This window comes from Nymphalis io, chromosome 14, assembly GCF_905147045.1.
Source record: "Nymphalis io chromosome 14, ilAglIoxx1.1, whole genome shotgun sequence".
NCBI lineage: Eukaryota > Metazoa > Arthropoda > Insecta > Lepidoptera > Nymphalidae > Nymphalis > Nymphalis io.
This window is the reverse complement of record NC_065901.1, coordinates 12,203,108-12,224,273: the sequence shown is the minus strand read 5'-3', so window position 1 is coordinate 12,224,273 and position 21,166 is coordinate 12,203,108. Positions and strand designations below refer to the sequence as shown.

At 31.6% G+C, this 21,166-nt stretch overlaps 1 protein-coding gene across 1 annotated transcript in view; it reads right to left on the bottom strand.

The window, feature by feature from the left end:
- The window catches only part of LOC126773519 (microtubule-associated protein futsch-like), a 137,551-nt gene extending 120,021 nt beyond the window's left edge, over window positions 1–17,530 (bottom strand). The window contains exon 1 of the mRNA XM_050494469.1: window positions 17,314–17,530. Within this exon, the coding sequence (XP_050350426.1) occupies window positions 17,314–17,470 (157 nt within the window). The 5' untranslated portion in view covers window positions 17,471–17,530. The remainder of the gene's footprint in view (window positions 1–17,313) is intronic.
- Window positions 17,531–21,166: the final 3,636 nt, after the last annotated feature.

Genomic DNA, 21,166 nt, shown 5'->3' with positions numbered 1-21,166 from the left:
TTGCAAGATGCTTAAAAGATCGCATTAAAAGGATGTGACGAACTCAGTGAGTTTAATTTTATACGTTGCATTAAAAACGTTGCATTTAAAATCGACCTTGAAATTTTCATCACAACACTTAAAAGGACATTGTTGATTAAATAAATAAATGTAGCCATAAGACAGACCTTATGAACATTTATATTCAGGCGTTTAATATATTATAAATAGCTATATGTATGGCATAATAAATATGCCACTTATCTCCCTCATAACACCTTATGAAATAGTACCTTAATAACCATTTTCTCCAGCGTATACTTTGTAATTATGCATAATATTTTAACCACGTAAACATATTTAAGAATATAGTGTAAATTTATGGTCGCGTCGTTTTCAAGTTAGATATTATGTTCGAAGCTTTTTATTTCGTACGTAAGGGAGAATGGCACGGTGACTGGAATTCGTAGATTCGTACTTAAGATCACAGGCTTTAATCCATACATGAAGCACTAGGATTTCATGTGTTTAATGTCTTTATAATTCAATTCGTTCTCGTCGAATAAATTCCGCAACATTCGTATCCTGGTTTACTGGAGTAGCGTATCCGAATAAACTCTACCCCTTCTCCCCAAGAAGGGATACCTTCTAACTTAGCAGTGGGAATGTGGGTAACCTATAAAGTTATTTTCATATTTTATTATACGTATCAGAAATAATATAAAGATAAGCTTGTAAAACATCTGATATTGCTTTTTTTCACAATTAACCGCCTATAGCATAAACTTTCATATTATTTAAAATTTTAAATGATAATTAATTTGATAAAAAAATAATAGGAATTACTTTTCTTGCTCTAAACACTTACGTCCAAAAAACTTAGCGTGTGCATACGTTATTACAGAAACCATTCGAAATTTCAAATCCCCAGATTCAGTGGATGACACCATAAAGAACTGAATATAGAACTTAAAATAAAACCTTTTTTTAAATTTATCGTCTTCATATATTTAACAGTTTGCCAGCACGTTGAAGTTATATAAGACCTTTGATTAAGTAAATCTATTTAATTCGCTCTTTAAATACATCTTTATTCCTTAATATTTTAATTATTTTATACAATACACCAAGTAAACTTATATGCAGAAGCTTGTCCTTCAATAACTTATTTAAAGATTTTAGCCGCTCGTAATTCTCTCTATAAAAGTCGTTACACGGACCATCGCTGTCAGGTATAGGGCTACCGCATATGTTATTGTAATTAATATAATTATATAGAATAACAGCCAATTAATATAACGCTCTTTAATCTGTAATAATGTTATTATGCTTGAACTAAGTTCAGTAGTAAGATGTAATATTTCACATAGATACATTGAAGCACAACAATAACTCTTGTCTAAAACTCCTATAAAAATAAATAGACTTGACAACCCTAGCTGGGTGTGAAATTATTACCTTACTGGCTTTAACAATACATGTTGCATAAAATACATCGTTTGTATTCTCTTGTTTTATTTATCGTTTTGTATACCACACATATCTACTAGCAATTCTCTGCGTCTATGTATTACACTTATACCGTAGAGTAGAATCTCATCGCGATTAATAATAGTAAAAAAGTTAAGGGAACTATTGTTACCAACTTGTGAGCTTGTGGGAAATCAGCAAATCAGCAAAAAATTTTAGGTTGAATACATATTAAATTGGCCAATACCGTACATTAAATTTAAAATTTCTATACAGCCAACATATACGCTGACCGGAAGTAATTGGAATTTGATGTAGATGACACATCTGCTAATGGCAACAATTCTGCTCTAATATATACAATAAATCTATGTGAAGATTTAATAAATTTCCAAAATTTAAACTAAAAAATTACTCAACTTTGCAGTTTTCGTTAAAAACGTTTTTTTCTTAAGTAAATACTAAATCTTGCTGAATTTATTTTTGTATTCTTATTTTAAATAACAAATACGTTCTCAGGACATAACATTACTCGTTGCTATTGGTCCGCTAACCGTCAGAAGTTTAGTTAATACGATAATGAAATTAAACAGTAGTCATGTCTGACAAGCAATAATTTTTATATAACATAGTTTTATTATATTATAATAATAAAGTTCTATTTTAATACGGTAAAAACTATGTGTAACTGTTAACTATAAATAGTATATAATTAAAATATATAACATATTTATGCACAAATACATATGTAATCTATTCAAACTTTTTTTATAAATAAACACATAATATAAATATTACTCCTGACTAAAATACATAATACGTAATAAAATACGATATAAACATACTTAGATAATCTTTAATGTAAATATTTACGGCAATTAAGCTTACTAACTTATATAAGATACATTTTATGGCTTTCTTCAGTGTCCTCCGAGTTTCGAAATAAGCGCTTACACTCCCGTGTTCTCCTCCTGAACTCCATTCGTGTCAGATTGCCGTACTTCATATTATGCGCTCTCAGATGAGAATGGTGATTTGACCGAAACCGCTCAGATGGACTTCAACCCTATAAACTAATCGTCCTCGTTCATGGGGTTGAAGTCCCTCTCAGCGAATACGATCGCAGTAATCTTGATTTGCGAATAAAAAGGAAATATTCTAGTCCTTACTATCTCTGCAAATATATAGAGAAAACTACATACAACAAGCTAAAAGTAAATACATAAACATGAAATACATAAGATTACATATTACATAGATAAAAGATTTTACATAGATAAATTACAATGTTAATAATAAAGTTAAGTGATATAGAGAACTGCTAGTAGTCTTGTTAGCTCTAAATAGCTAAATAAGAAGTCCGTCATCCCATGTAATCAGATTTGTAGAATAAATATTAGCTATGTTAAGTTAATTTAGGTAGCACATAAGCGATTAGTAAAATTTTATTAAAATGTAAGATTGTATTTGATACGTGTACTTTTATTAGTAAATAAAGTAATTACTGTGTGAGTTTCCAGTTATTATAGATGCATGTTAAACTTTTTGTAGTAAATTATAATTATAAATGAGCAGTTCTTGTAAATTGATTCACTTATTATCTCGAAAATGGCTTTAACGAATTGTCTCAAATATTCTTTTTAGATAAGGTTTTGCTTTTTAAGTTTATCTATATAGGAGTCCAGGGGGGGAGGAGAAGCTTGATCAGTAATGCCTTCTATTTAATCTTAACAATAACGATTAAAAGTCTCTTTAAGGGTCCACTTGAATAACGGCTTTTTTTAAGTATTGATTTTTTTCAAGTAAACCTCACTACTATTACTATTTACCTGTAAGACTAATCTGTAAGAACAAACTCGAAACTCACGGCAGAAAACGTTCGTGAAATGTCAGAAAGTGATTTGTGACATTGACTATAATAATCATAACATTTCAAGAATACAAAATTTCGCGGGTGAGTAATGAAGTGATTTCTTACAAAACAGCACTGCTGATAATATTTACATTAACCAGAGTCAATGTACATATTCAAATTCCGTTGGTATGTACGCGTGAGGCGAGTATGTGTAGTCGCCATAGTTCCATTTTCAAATTATTTAGGCATTTTTTTATGTATATATATATAGTATGATTAGTTTATTTTTACTAAATATTATTACAAATACTAATATGCTTTGTATAGATATCAAGAGGATTCTTCACGGAATCCAAATTTCTAGGAAGCCTTATAAATTACCTAATAGGATTTATACTGAGCCGGCTTTATGATAGAGGATTGTGTCCACATGAATTAGTTATTGTTTAGTTTATGTTGTATCTATGGTAGACTGGAGTGCATCAATTTAAATCGTGTATCAATTACAATTTTGTAATTGTATGATTTGTTTCATTGTGTGGAAATTACTTCGTATAATATAACACATATATTTATAAGAATTGTTCAGCTACATAATAACAAATGCCAATTGGCGAGAAAATGTCTATAACTTCATTTGTTCGCAAATTTACCTGGTGGTTGAGTTTTTTGCAAACCTGTCTAGGTATACCACCCACTCATATAAATAGTGAGTAAGCCATAGTATCAGGCACAACGGATATAACATATTTGTTCCCAAGGTCAGTGCCGCATTGACGTTTTAAGGGATAGCTTCATTTCTTACAATACTAATGTTAATAGGTGATTAACCATCAAGTGTCCAATTTGTCAGTCTGTTTCCCTATTTACCGAAAAGAAGATCTGTTTACTACGCTTTCACAGCTAGAACACTGAACCGATTTTGATGAAATTTGCTATGAAACAAGTTTGAGCCCTGAAGAAGAACATAGGCTACTTTTTCACCACCACACCTAACATGGATGAAGCCACGGGCGAACACTAGTTTTAAATAAAAACTGAAACAGTAATGTTTAATGCAAAGTTGATTCATAATTGAGGAATCTAATATTTCCGATGACCGAGCTCAAATTACGACGCCTTTTTGCGTCTGATTGCAAACAATTTAGCAGTCAAGGTCTGAGAATTTTCGTAACGAATGGTGTAGTTTGTTTTTACTACAATGGTCATTGTTGTCTTCGTTGCTTGTAACAATTTTATTGCCAATATTTTGGTTTGGACTACACTGATATTTTCGCTTTACGAGGCGTAAATTATTGACTTATGTATTTTTTTCTATAGTGTAAGATTAAGCTATTTTAGTTTTAACTAGCTATGTACCCGATGGAATATCACACCGGAAACACTAATCAGACAACCCCAATCTCAACTACTTGGGTGATGAATTATCAAAAAGTGTAGCTCTCTTTACTCATACACAGAACCCTAAGCACCGACTATTGTATCTTACTTTAAAAATGACGAACTTCAATACAAAATGTCTTATATGACGAGTCTTATAAGCTTCAGCAACATTCCTTAACTCATTCATTCATTCATTCAATCCAAGACCAAAACTGTTTTTATTAGAAATATTATACAAATATAAAAACTGCTGAATGGGTCTTACTTCTAGAAGATATAATTCAATTAGTTTTTAATCTATGTATTAAAACATTACAAAAAATAGTGTTTTTTTTAATTATTTATTATAGAAGGAAAAACAGGTACTATTCGAAATTAGTTCATCCATCCAAATTCATCCAAGAAAAAAAGAGGAAATTCTCAATCTTCAATTTAAATAAATTGAATATTATCCGAATAATAAAAATTAAAATATTCAAATAGGCGATCCAGAACATTCTATTTGTAACAGAAAAATCGAAGTGATTTATATTGATAACAGTTATGAATATGACACGCGATATTCTAACGGTAGCGTATTGAAGCCCAAAGTGTGGGTCGAGTGACCTATTGCCCCTCCAAACCCCTCACCGACTAGCAAGGAAACGTACATCGCCCGTTTCCGGCAGTAAAATGAATCATCCACAAGTAACTACGATCGCAACTGCGTTTAAAGACAGGAACTAAGATTAAATACATTAATTACAGTCATATATATCTGTAATAATAAATGACAAACTTTTCTTTGCAATATTGTTACATAAAATGTCCTACAGCTAGGGTAAGGTATTTTTTTCATGAAGAATGTTTGTAGCTTGCTCCACTACGCTGCAATGTTCGATGTTTTCCTTTACCGACGAGCTCAAATGAATTATAACCACATATTAAACACGTGAAAATTCAGGGTTTGAACTCAAAATCATCAGGTTCATTTAGTGTCACAATCATCGTTTTTTTAACCCTTTTCAGGCTGATTTTCAGGCTGACGAAAAAAAACAATTCTAAAGTACAGCAGAAGGTATTTAACTCATAGTCACTCTACGCCCGACTGGTATAGATACTATATACATTAGTTACATGACATAATGCATAATTATTTGCATATTTTACACCTGACCAGTGTTGCCATAATTAGGATATTAGAAAACAGGATATGTAATCGAAGTCTCAAATAGTATTCTTAAAATTGATCTAAAGGTAATTTATTCGATTAACAAATGCAATTTTACTTAATATGTATAAATTAATTCCTAATACAATATTATACTACTTTTTGCACAGTCATTTCAACGCTATCAATTTTGTTTTTAAATTAGTTAATTTCACTTAAACTCTTTACTTAGAGGAAAGAGCTACAAAGTATAGTCTGTGTGTGTGCCTAGTGTGTGTCTTTTTGCATAGTCGATAGCGTTGTCTATAGCTGTGATTTGTATGGAATTCTGAATATTGTCAATAGATGGCGCTATTGTCATTCTATACAAATTGTACAACATCAACGCTATCGAATAAGTAAGACAACCCGCTAAAGACACACCCATTCTGTGTGTGTTTTCATGTGTAGTTATTGTACATATGAAAATAAAAGTATTTCTAACTCGTCAAAGAAACACCTTACTAGTATTATTAACAAATATACATCCAATTAAAATAGTAAAGTTGGTAACCCTACTCTAGGACATATTAAATGTTTTGATGAACCTGAGCGATCGCTATGGACTAATGATCCGCATGCGCAGGCGCATTGCGTCATTACAATCTTGTTACTTCCTCTTGATTATTAAACGGTGTAGTTTAATCAATTATTATAAATTACTTATCATAATTAAATGTCGTTGTTTCTTTTTAACTTACAAAATTATCGAGTGTGTGAAAGAGACAAAAATAAGAAATATCTTTAATCAGTAAATATAAATAAAATAGTATATTCAGTTTGCTAATCTCATTAATGTATATTTGTTTTAAGTTCGTCCTTCAATCTTCAATTAGATTACTTCTAAGATGTTCGATTTTTAAATTAGTTTTTTTTTTATAATATTAAAATTAAACAAACGAGAGTTGAAATATTATGACACTGTTATTAATTTTTTTTTTTGTAAGTTCAATATCGATGAAATTCGACTCATGAGTGTATGTAATAAGACATAGAAAAAGTTACGAAACATTAATTTACATCTGGCGAAGTATATAAAATAAACATAATTATCATAAAAATTAAGATTTTTTATATATATAATATTAATTTATTATATAATATTGGTAGGGAGACCACCGCCCATAGACATTGGCGCCGTAAAAAACATTAACCATTCCTAACATCAAATATTGCTTTTTGGCGGAAAAAACGTGTGATCAGTGGCTGGTACCTACCCAGACAAATACCGAATTAATTTTACTGGTGGTAGAGCTTTGTGCAAGCTCGTCTGGGTAGGTACCACCCACTCATCAGATATTCTACCGCAAAACAGCAGTACTTATTATTGTTGTGTTCCGGTTTGAAGGGTCAGTGAGGCAGTGTAATTACAGGCACAAGGGATATAAAATCTTAGTTCCCAAGGTTGGTGGCGCATTGGCTATGTAAGCGATGGTTGATATTTCTTACAATGCCAATGTCTAATGGCGTTTGGTGACCACTTACCATCAGGTGGCCCATATGCTCGTCCGTCTTCCTATTTTATAAAAAAAAAAAGAATGAATAGATATAGCTGACTGCAAAATTTTATATAAAGTTATATATATAATGTTTGAATTAAAGTAATTTCAATACGAAATATACTTGATATACGTTATACGTATGCTGCGGTTCCATTATACTCCGTCTTCGTAACGACCGGCATTGACCTTGCCCCTTCGACCTTTCTTTATCACATTCTTATAGCCTTCTTGGAAATTATATAACAACTCTCTAATCTGTTGTATCTCGACCTTCTATTTCGTCTCAGATATGTTCTTTTCAGTAATTTGAGCGAGGTTGCGATTTTAAGTACATATATAAAACGTCTGTAGGGCTATTATGTAAGAATAAACTCGAAACTCAGCGGAGAAAACGATCGTGAAATGTCAGAATGTGATATGCGAAATTGACCACAATAATTATAACATTTCAAGAATACACGCATCAAAATAGTATATCACCATAAGTCGCTTTTCAACATTTCACGTGTGAGTACTGAATAGATCTGCTGTACCGAAATGTCACTTTAACTATTGTTAACATTAGATGACGAGATGTTTTGTGTAATGAATTCGAAGTTTGAATATTTTTGGGTGTAAAACATATTTCATTGCACATTTTTTTATTAATACAGGTGACAAGCCATTTGGCTATCGATGGTAAGTGGTCACCTACACACTTTGACATGTATTTTTTTGTTAAAATGAATTTATGGCCTTTTCTTGTAATAACACATGTGTGAAAGCAATATGTATTGTAGTTTTTTAGGAATTTAAAGCGCACGCCATATTTTGTCCTTGGTTTTACATTACAAGGGTAAATACATAGATTATATATAATATTTTTTATTTGTCGTATTAGTATCTCCACAGACGTGTTGTCCGCATTTGATGCATTTTTACGTACTATTAATACAAAACAAAAACTACTGAGTTTAAAAAGATAAAATTCAGAATAGGTTTTTTTATAACGATTTTTTATATAACAGCAATGGGACGGTAGGCTATTTTTAATTTATTTTAATACGGTTACACGTTTATTAAAATACAGTTGTACAACATAATTCATAGATGTTGTGTTCACTTAAAATTGTTAACTAAATAGACGTCTGAATTTGAAATATAAGATGGTAAATGTATCTTAAATTTATATATTTATAAATGATTCGTGTCTGATTTAACTGTGTACGTTATCTTGGCACAATGGAAACAGATAAAGATCGCTGATTGCAGCGGTATGTGACTGTCTTAATTAGAGCCACATACTGACTTTCTTTTATAGCCGACGCTTCGATGCAAAGTTGGAAATATATTGATCTTATTCTTTATTCGTTTAAATTAGATATTTAAAAGAAAATCACTAAACACGGGTCAATAACATTATGTATATTTTAACATCGTTATAATTCATTCACGGTAAATAGAACAGTAACAGCTTCTTAATGTCCCACTTCTGGGCTAAGACCTCCTCTCTCTTTTGAGGAGAAGGTCTGGAGCTTATTCCACCACGCTGCTCCAATGCGGGTTGGTAGAATACACATGTGGCAGAATTTCAATGAAATCAGACACGTGCAGGTTTCCTAACGATGTTTTCCTTCACCGTCAAGTATGAGATGAATTATAAAAACAAATTAAGCACATACAAATTCAGCGGTGCTTGCCCGGGTTTGAACCCACGATCATCGGTTAAGATTCACGCGTTCTAACCACTAGGCCATCTCGGCTTGTAAATAGCGTAACGATAAATAACGTGCACATTAAATACAATAATATCAATGTCCAATATATTATTGTTATATCAGTTTCTTTGAATTAAATAATAATTATTTAAGGTATATGATATATTAATATTTTTACACGTTATAAAAAACGAATATATATAAAAAAAAATGAATGATTAAAAAATATTTTAATATTATTAATTATTTTATTCCTCATTAATGCAGGTACAACTTAATTGGTTTTTCTTCATTAATATTTTTCAATAATATATTTATATAAGAAATATTAAAAATAAGGCCCTATATACAAATATAAATTAAAAATTACTTGTGCAAATCTTGATAACATGGAATGGTGGTCGTTTGTGCCTTAATAAAAGGAAATACACATTTATAATATTACAATAAGATATATATAAAACATACATAAAATACAGACAAAACATACATTGAAATCCTTTAAGTGAAGTGATATTGAAACTTTTAGGAACTCGCTTCTCCATAAATGACGAAGTGAAGTCACTTAGTTACTTATGGAGAAGTGTATATAACATACGACCTTACATATAAACGTTACTTTGTAGATTGTGGAAACGCTGATTCCTCTCTTTCTGTCATTATTGATTTGTCATTCGAAAGAAGGAGACACGGCATTGTTTAGCTAATCACCGCCGATAATTTTTAAGCTTTAATAGACTTCATTAAACACGCATATCGATCGATCTATGAAGATCAAGTTCTTCTTCTTCTTCTGAGTTTGATAAAACAGTTTATTATTAACATTTGATTTTTATTTAAGAGTTTTTCTATCATTCTATTAAAAAAATAAATTAAAGCTCTATAATTGATCCACCGCTGGGCTAAAAAATAAAAGATTTATTTCACAACGCCCCAATGCGGGTCGGTGTGAACACATTCACTGCCAAGATGAATTATAACTACAAATTAAACACATGAAAATACAGTGTTGGTTTAAGTTTGAACCCGCAAGCTTAGAAATATATTTCACGCGTGTGAAGCCACATGAAATACCTACTGTTTCGTATAACTCACATCATTTCTAAAGTTAGTAGAAACAAAGGGTATTGAAGCAGCAAAATGGGATGCCATAAAAGTTCTTATATAGTATTAGAAGGCTCGGCATACGTCGTTAAGTACTGGATTTGCCAGTAAATTGTCTTTAGATAACATTAAGTATAACATATGTGATATATATCTATAATATTATATAGTATATACCACTTACAGGAGTTAAGATAAACAAACATTATATTAAGATATTCTGCCCGATTCGCTTAGTGTGAAATGGTTCTTATCTCTTTATTATTATATTTAATCGTTTAATAAATTAAAGCCTTAAATATATACAAATAAAAATTAAAAATTGCTACTGTAAAAATCAACTCAATCAACAGCATTTCCCCTTTGAATCGCAATTCCGATCCTCTCGGCGAAAAATTTACCAGCAATAAAATGGGGATTGTAGATTTCTTGATTAATATTTCTATATATATAGTACAACACTATTACACTTAACTTCTTTTAATTTTAAATTTACTGCCAACGTTCAAGGCGCCATTTTTTACGAATCCATAATGAATAATATATTTTAAATCACGCGTTCCATCTGATATGCTATTTCGCATATTTTTATAAAACTTATTAATACAATATGCCTGATATAGATTAAATTACTAAAATTTAAATTAATTGTTTCGTAATAAAATATAATTTGATTATTTAGCCACACGCAATTTGTTACCATTAATACATGTGTCATTGCTTCACGAATGCGCGAGCGCATACATAAATATTTTAACGAACTCGTTGAAAAACTGTAACATTTATCATCTGTTTCGTTTATCGTATAATTAACAAATGATGAGCCAATAAAAAATGTAAATTAATAAATATATTTAAATCGTTATATTTTCCGAAAAATATCTCTAACGCGCCTTTACATTTCAAAAGACATTACACTGTATACATATTATATAAACTAAAAAGTAAAATAAAATAACGCCCTATTAATGTCCGAGCTATTCCCACTCTGCTCCTTTTGAAGAGAGAAGGTTTGGAGTTTGTTCAACCACGCTGTCTAATGATTTTTGCTGGATATATAAACACTTAAGTGTAATTAAATTAAATAATTTTCAACGTATAAAGTCACCTTTTGATATTTCTGAACTGGACATTAAGTTCCTGTTTGTTCACAAAGATTAGTCTGGTCAATGCATTCAATACTTAAACGAAACAAATGGTCTTACGCTGATCACATAATATAACTTTCACTCAGCCTGTAACAAGTCTAGAATAGTAGGGCTATTCTGTAAGAACAAACTCGAAATTCACCGCGGAAAAACGTCGAGAAAAGTCAGAAAGTAATATGCGACATTGACCATTATAATTGTCACGTTTTAAGTATACACGCATTAAAATAGTATATCATCGTCATAAGTCTGTTATCTGTTTTTCACGGGTAAGTGATTTCTTGCAGATTAACACTAGAGAGTTGATCTGACATGCTAATCGTCATGTTCTATTAAGATTCATAGCAGATATTTCATTGACTATAAAAGTTTTGTTCCGATGACGTGAAGGGAGCCTCGACTGAACTTGTTGGGTGCGGTAGAGAAGGAACCATTATTATGATGAAATAAGATTATGATGGGAATAGAAAAACAATGTAAGATTGCATAGGTCGGACGAAATTTTTCATCAGGGCGTCAAATTAATTTGTAACCAATTCATATTTACGGGTTTATTTTTAAAATAAAATATTTTTGTATCGCAGCAGGCTTAGTGGGTCTTTATAAAAACCGTCAAAATACAGTTCTGCTATTGACATCACAAACGCAAAAATCTTGTTAATTTTAATTTATTCTGACAAATTTATGACGGAAATCTAAACTAAAATTATTAAACATCTTCTAATTATACCTAGACTTCCTACAAGAAATAAATAAGGCTATTTGCTTCATAATAAATCACCGCGACATTTATGACATAACATGAGCATAAGCAAGAGCATACAATACAACGAATATCGAAACTGTTGTAAAATTATATACACCACTGTATTGTAACATTTTGTTTACAAAAAACAACTATAATATTTGCATATTTAACGATTAACCGTTTCTGAACGAAAATCTCGATGTTTTTAGAAGAGCGTATTTATCATTTTGGAATAAAATTTTAATGCATTTTACTCGTAGATATATATTTGTGTGTACTGATAAGAATATCAGTATTTTTTTTCTTAAATGAATTGCATAATCTATGAACAATTTAATTTATATCTGCAGAGTTATATCAATAATTTCAATAAAATTACACAGAATTCCAGCATTTTATGAGTAGTTTAAATATGAAAGGGCAACAAATAAATCGTTTGAATAAAAATATTTAAAAATGTTCTTATTTATTCTTTATATTAAAGGTCATCGTTATTAGATTGAAGTAAAACATTTTCCAATTCGTCGGTGATTCTCAGACTAATTAGATTTGAAGAAAATATATTGATTTCATTGAAAACATTTTATTAATGTTTGGTTCTAAATTTTTAATTGGAAAGGTTGTTATTTGTAAATTGGAAATTTAATAAAGAAGGTTATATATATTTATTATTATTATTTATGCGAGACTGATAATTGTGTATGTTACTCGATATATCTGCCGATTATAAATCACAATTTTAATGCCTTCTTTTCCTAACTCTAACGATGGGACCAGGGAGCAATACTAGGGGGTTTGTCACTCATATTTCTAAAAGGCGCTGTCTCTTTTGATTTGCGAATTTGGAAGGTCCCCATTTAATATGCATTTAACACTTATTATTACTGAAAATAAATAATAGACTTTGTTTATTTGAATAACAATATGAATTGTGTATATAAACGTATGTTTTGACTTATAATAATAAATTGCAGTTTCTTAATTTCATTTCTAACTTTACGAGTGTTCCAAAAAGCACTTTTGCCAATTAGCACGAGATCGTCTAATACATTACGTCATATCCGATTATTTGTAAGACCTCGGAACACAGCACAATTGACTTTTAATACACAAAATAAAAAAGAAAGTTTGTTTTTGATTGCACAGATTGTTAAATATTTTTATCGTTGCATTATCAACATGATAACTCAGTGCATTTAAAAACGTGTTATTTCTGATGTCTCCGTCATCGTGCTAATAAAAATTATTATTATGTGTATGTGGAACTTTGGAGATGGCCCAGTGGTAAGAACGCGTGAATCTTAACCGATGATCGTGGGTTCAAACCCGGGCAAGCACCACTGAATTTTCATGTGCTTAATTTGTGATTATTTTATTTTTTTTTTTTTATAGAATAGGAAGGCGGACGAGCATATGGGCCACCTGATGGTCACCAACGCTCTTAGACATTGGCATTGTAAGAAATGTCAACCATCGCTTACATATCCAATGCGCCACCAACCTTGGGAACTAAGATGTTATGTCCCTTGTGCCTGTAATTACACTGGCTCACTCACCCTTCAAACCGGAACACAACAATATCAAGTATTGCTGTTTTGCGGTAGAATATCTGATGAGTGGGTGGTACCTACCCAGACGAGCTTGCACAAAGCCCTACCACCAGTAAAATTCATCTCGTGCTTTACGGTGAAGGAAAACATCGTGAGGAAACCTGCATGTGTCTAATTTCACTGAAATTCTGCCACATGTGAATTCTACCAACCCGCATTGGAGCAGCGTGGTGGAATAAGCTCCAAACCTTCTCCTCAAAAAGAGGAGAGGAGGCCTTTAGCCCAGCAGTGGGACATTCACAGGCTGTTACGGTTACGGTGGAACTTTGAAACTAATTTTATAATTATCGGATAATATACTTTCTGGTACTCCTTATCTAATCGAATATCGATTAATTTTATAATTCTTTTTTTTAACCTTTAAAGATTACGTTTTGAGCACGTTTTTAAAGATATATCTGATATTTTATTCCGGGAATAAAATGAATAACTGATGAGTCTCATATGGTGTAGACAACACCGGTAGCTTTCAATCTAATATAAATATATAAAATAAATCCTAGTTAATAAATGCGAAAGTGAATTTGTTTATTTGTTTGTTTGTTACGCTTTTCGTCTTAACTATTTAACCGATCATTGTGTAAGTTTTCATTTAAGGTACTTAACGATGATTTCTTGATGAAAAAAAAAATTATTTCATTTATTCAAATAGAATTTTACAGATACTTTTGAAGTGACAAGCGAATTGACTACCCGTTCGAGATGTGGATTTTACCGAGAAGTAACGGGGAGAAAAATCTTTATTCTCATTTTAAAAATAAAAAAAAAATTGTATTAATTACATACAATTATTAAAGATTAATTTTATTTTTACCTATTATTACAATCTAGATCCATAGCTGTCCAACTTTGTCGCATATCATGCCGACGGCCGACGGCCGACGGCTGACGATCTTTGTTCTTCATTCGTTCAACCATTCAATCATTCGCATACGTAGTGATATTTTTTTAATAAATATAAACAAACATTCAATGTAATATTATTTAAATTAACTCAAGTTGTAATAATAGTTTTTCTTTCAGGTTTCACGTGTAGCATATAGGTTTTTTTTATATTTAACGTGTGAATGAATTATATTCAACTAACAACATTAATAATCTGCGTTGAGTGTTCCGGTCTTAAAGGTGAGTGAGTCAGTGTAATTAAAATATCGTAATAAATAATGATGTAACATTTTACTGCCTCACTTATAGACGTTGTTTAGCCAGTAGTTAGTAAAACAATGCTGTCTTCTTCTTTCGAATGTCAAATTAATAATGACAGAAAGAGCAAAATCATTGTTTAATAAAATAACTACAAAACGTTTAAAAATAAGGCCTAATAAATTTAGATCTTATGGTTGACTCATTGGGTATTAGGAAGAGTTAATACTTCTTAAATACCAGTATCCATATTTGACAATTACCAGTTACAATCATGATTTTCTGACTTCCTAGAGTTATTAAAAAAAATGCAAGTTTGAAGACTAAGTATGACAATATAAAGAGTAATATAATATTATGTACTTTGATTGTTTAAAAAAAAAATACTAAAATTCTTTTCGATTCATCTATCGCTTTCGCATTCTGAGGTGATGGCTTTATTTTTAATTTAATATTTTAAAATTCAAAATTCAAAATTTCTTATAAGTATATACTTTAATGAGAGATTTTTGTTTATTTATTATAACGCTTCAAACGTGGGTGTATTGTTAAAGTTAATGAAAGAGTTTTCACGATTTATACGAATAGCATTTTTTATAAAAGCAAGTTTTATATATTTCAATCGAAAACATTTATCAATGAAATGACTCATACAATATAAATAATTATATAGATGTATTTATAAAAAACAAAAATTATGATTTTAATTGAAATATATTGTTTTGTAACAACATTGTTAAGAGATTATATGACGTAAAGCGATAAAATATAAAATGCATAAAGTATAATTTCTAAATTTTATTCTATCATTGTGTGTAATTTTTTTTAATAGTCAAAGACATTAAAAAATTCGATTCGAATATTTTTTTTGTAATCGAAATTCGATTTGAAATCATTCGTCCAAATGTCAGTTGACTTGTTCGATATTTAAACTATTTAATGATTGGTGTTTGTTCAATAGTTCCGTTCATGTGCCGACGGCGTCCGTGTATCTTGCTTTATTTATAGCAATTATATTGTAACTACAGTTTACATTTTTGTGTTATCAATAGCATGAAAAATCATAGTAATTATTTGTATTTTTAGGCTTTCTAATATAGTCTCTTTGTATTTTCTGAAAAAAAAAAGAAATATAACTTTTGGTGGTGTCATTGTATTCGTTTTTTTATGTTTATTATAATCTTAGCAGGACCTAATCGTTGCTTTCTAAGTTTGAATACCGTTGAAATAACGTTAACCGCCCTTGTTTAGATTATAGTACTTAAAATTAAACAATCTTTATTTAATATTTGATATAAATTCAAAATCAAAATAAAAATTATTTAAAATAATATAATTATTTTCGTATAAACAACGGTTATTACCACGAATCGTCTATATACTTTGCTTCCGTAGTCTAAATATTGAGCAAATCTTAAATTTAAAAACAAAACTTTAATGTTAGTTGGCTCAAATTATGATTGTTATCTTCATAGTACTAATTACATTGTGAGGAAAATTATGTCACTGCAGTCATGACGTCATTCGACATATTCAGTAACTAAAATATTTTTCAAAAAGGTTTTACATGCAGTTCTATATTAATTACATTGCTGGCAACTTTACCAAATTAATAATTTTGTTTAAAAATAATTGATTATATTTTAATGTCAAAATATGTTTAAATAGGTTTTTTAAGAACAGTATTTTATAAACTGTTTGTCGTATTTTGTGTTCTGTAACAGTATTACAGTATAACAGTATACTAGATTCATCCTTTGGATATTTGTACGCATGCGATGACTAGATCGATACGTAGAAGCTGATCCTTCGCCGGCGGTAGAGTACATAGCCGTCGGCGCAATATGTATGTTTGTACTGTTCGCGAATAGCTATAAAACTTGCTTATAACGGTTACATAACATGTCTGTTTGTTTTACGTTTAATGTGATTTGCTTTATGTTAAGATAAATCTGCTATGTTCATTAAAATTAAATTGATTTTAAATTATATACCTTGGCGTGTAAATTACATATTTAAAAGAATTTATAATAAAAATCTAATATATAATGTTATGCTAACTTCTTTGAGACTTTAAATTCTAAATTTTAATTTCCGATAGCAATTCCGTTTACAATAATAGGCGTGAATAAATAACGTACGGCAAAAAATATATTACATCTGATACTAACACGGTAACAGTAAAATTATTCGAATATACTTGGTCAATTGATTCAATTAGGTTGCCGGCTCAGAAAAACTAGACACGTCACGGATGACGTCACGAAAAACGAATGTTTAATGAAAAAAATAATCCTGTCTACAAGAATAACTACCCTTTTTCTGTCCGAGAAAATTCTAGCGCCATTAAACAATGCTAACTTACACAACGCAAAAATCGCGAAAAAAATTAATGAGAAACTTTCTAGAATCGAGCCGGTGAAAGCGCTGGGAATTGCCCTTTGGGATTTGACAGCTGTCAATTTGACATTCAACCGAGACCTACCTTTAACGAGCCGCTGAAGGATAATCTCCTTGTGTTCATCAGTGTGGGGCTCCCCGATGACGGCGAGCAGATAGCATCCCGTCAAGGGGCTCGGTGGAGGCACGGAGGCCGAGACCTCCGTCCCCAGGGACAAAGATCTGTCCTCGTCGTGGTCCATCGCCGACGGCGGCGCCGGCGCTACTGCCGACGGTTCGCCCAGTACAAGCGTAATGAACCGACCGCTTCGGACGACAACTCCGCACGGAATGTCACTATTTGGACGACGGGCTACCCGTTTGCGCGCGCAATGCTCAGCAATCGACCGTGCTAGGTGCGCGCCACGCAGACGCGCCGACGTCTCTCCGGTCCCGACTTTCTCTCTCAATCGACGCGTCACTTTCACCATTTATAAGAGCGAGACGGTGCATTCGTAGGGCGTATACAGAGGAGGCCCTAGGCTGAGCGGCGCACACGTGATCTGCATTGCGTCTAAACAAGCCGGCTAAATAACCTCGGTCTCAGCTGTTAGCCAAAGGTTGTACAATCGATAATGACATAACCGTGGTGGTGCCGCGGTTCTGTTTGCGGATATCTGAATGCTGGCCACTTGCATTATTGCCTTCCGCTCTTGAGCCAAACTTCCTTAGCGCCTCGCATACAATAAAACATCGTCTCGTTTATTTAATAACTGCGGCACAAGTTTGCAAATAAAAATCTCAAGTAGATTTCAAAGATAAAATACTTTAATAAAATTAATAGTACTTTTCTATTTATAAAAAAAATATTTATTTAACAATATTCAAAATCGAAAAATGTAATAAAATAATTTTTGTTTCATAAAAAATATTATGATATAATAATGTATTATAAAGAGAATACCTAAGACCGCTTTTCATTATCATCATAAAAAAATGACCCATTAAATTCACGACACATGTACATTTTCACACGATGTTTCACCCGTGGATACTACGCACATGAAAATTTTGTGTTGCTTAATTTGACTGAAATAATATCACATTCTATTATTTGTAAACTTTGCTTTGTGGGCTTAAATAATTTATATAACAGTACAGTAACAGCCTGTTAATGTCCCACTGCTGGGCTAAGGCCTCCTCTCCCTTTTGAGGAGAAGGTTTGGAGCATATTCCACCACGCTGCTCCAATGCGGGTTGGTAGAATACACATGTGGCAGAATTTTCGTGAAATTAGACACATGCAGGTTTCCTCACGATGTTTTCCTTCACCGTTAAGTACGAGATGAATTATAAACACAAATTAAGCACATGAAAGTTCAGTGGTGCTTGCCCGGGTTTGAACCCACGATCATCGGTTAAGATTCACGCGTTCCTACCACTAGGCCATCTCGGCTTAATTTATATAATTAATAATTTATATAACTTGCCTTTTTGCAGTCAAGTGTATAAGGGAAATATAAGGTAGGCGGACGAGCATATGGGCCGCCTGATGGTAAGTATAGTGTAACCATCGCTTACATCGCCAATGCGCTACCAACCTTGGGAACTACGATGTTATGTCCCATTTGCCTGTCATTACACTGGCTCACTTCAAACCGGAACACAAAAATACCAAGTATTGCTGTTTTGCAGTAGAATATCTGATGAGTGGTTGGATCCAGACGAGCTTGCACAAAGCCCTACCACCAGTAAAACCACCTTTGTTATTTCATCTGAAGAATAGTGATGTTTTAAAAGGTTATAATTAAATTTAATTAAACTCAAAGCGATAAAAAATAGTGTAATCGTATTTAATTTATTTTACGCTAGTTTCAAGGGGTAGGTTTCCTATGTATATCTTTTTGTCCCAGACTATGCAAAATTTCATGACGATCGGTGATAAAGTAACAAACAAATGAATGAATTCTCGCATTTATAATATAAGTAATCATATATTTGTAATTATTTGTCGAAAAGATACTCATGGCGGTTCTTCGTAAAGGGTGAGTGAACCAGTATAGTCACGACGTATATAACATTATTCGCAAGGTTGGCAACTAAGATGTTATTTCCATTGTGCTTGTAATTACAATGGCTCAATCAACCTTCAATCCGGAACAAAACAATACTCAGTATTGCTGTTTTGGCGGTAGAAGATGGGATACGTGGGTGTACCTACAAAAACGGGCTTGCACAAAGCCCATTTGGGTAAATTTTAGTTTCAATTTGAAAACATTTTTTGATTGATTGATAGTTTCAATTCCAACCGACATTAAATGACAGAGCCGTGATGACCCAGTAGTTAGAACATGACAATCCCGTTTCAAACCCGGGCAAGCACCACTGACTCTCCTGCGCGGCAACTCTCAAGGTCCTGTTCTAAGTGCTTCATTTAAATAACCCTTATTTGACCAATCAGCGAGTGGTATTTCCACTGGCCTCCACTCCATGCCTACTTTGGCTTTCCTGTCTGGACATTCTAATATATATAAATTAAAGCAAATTTTATTAAATAATTGAATTATCGAATGTATCATCGAATTTATTAATAAAAAGTAAATACTACATTCATGAGCGCTTGGATGTATATTACTATACCATAGTCAAGTTTATTTAAACATGATTTTAAGCGATGATATTAATTTAAATTTCGAATGGAATTGAAAATCGTAGCGCATTAATTAATTAAAGATTCAATCGGAGAGCGATTTACAAATGTGCCGGCTATAGATTAAAACAATTCGCCTACGTTGTTACAAAACTTGAACTATATACAAACAATGCATTTTACAAAAATACTTAAAAAAATTGCCTGTATACACACTTCAAATATGAATAACAAAGGCAATACCCTACGAAAAAGAAACATCATAATCGGTTCGCAAATAAAAACATATACATGAAACGTTTATGTCCATATACAGATGAATGGGAACTGGCCTTTTTCGAGGTACATTAATAAAATAAATAATACGCAAATTATTCATTAGAATCCTATACATGAGCTTCTGTTGTATTCAATTTATTTTATTAAGTAAATTAATTATAAGGGTGAAAAAGCGTAAGTACTAAGTTTCTTGCAGATTTTTTTGGTAGATAGAAGGGTGAGTGAGCCAGTGTAATTACAGGCACAAGGGACATAATATCTTAGTTCCCAATGTTGGTGGTGCATTGGTGATGTAAGCGATGGTTAATATTTCTTACAATGCTAATGTCTATGGACTTTGGTGACCACTTACCATCAGGTGGCCCATATGTCCGTCCGCCTCCTATTCTATAAAAAAAAAAAAAACTTTCTTGAGATTGCCTGTAGTGGCCGAAATCGGTCAGGAGAAGAACATGATGACCTGATGCTGCAGCATCATCTGAAATAAGCATTTACCATTCTAATATGACTACACGCTGTCGATGCTATTATCATCCAAGTATAAAATTGTAATTAGTTTCCCCAAAAAGTGAATTCCATTTAAAGCTTGAAGATTCATTTTTAAGAAAAGTAAGCATCGAGAACTTCCTAATGAGCCGTATTTAAAATTAAGTTAGGATGAAATTTTCAATACAATTATACGAAGACTGCCGCCGTGGCCTACATTTTTCATGATTTCACATTACTTATATTAGACGGATCAAGAAGCTTTAATTGGACAAAAATTATATAACAACTAATTTATTATACATGTCTGTATATAACTTATGTAGACACACAAAAAATTGCTTTTTTTAAAAGTTTAGTAGAAAAAAAAATACAAAATAAACATCCAGTGCGTCAATATATTTAAATAACCCTTATTGTATTTATGATGTTACTTCATTATAATGTATTTATATATTATGTTTATTTTTGGTATATACATCCCTTTCTTTTTTCTGTATTTAAGGTTCCTTGGAAGAGGACTTTGTTTTAGCGAAAACGCCGC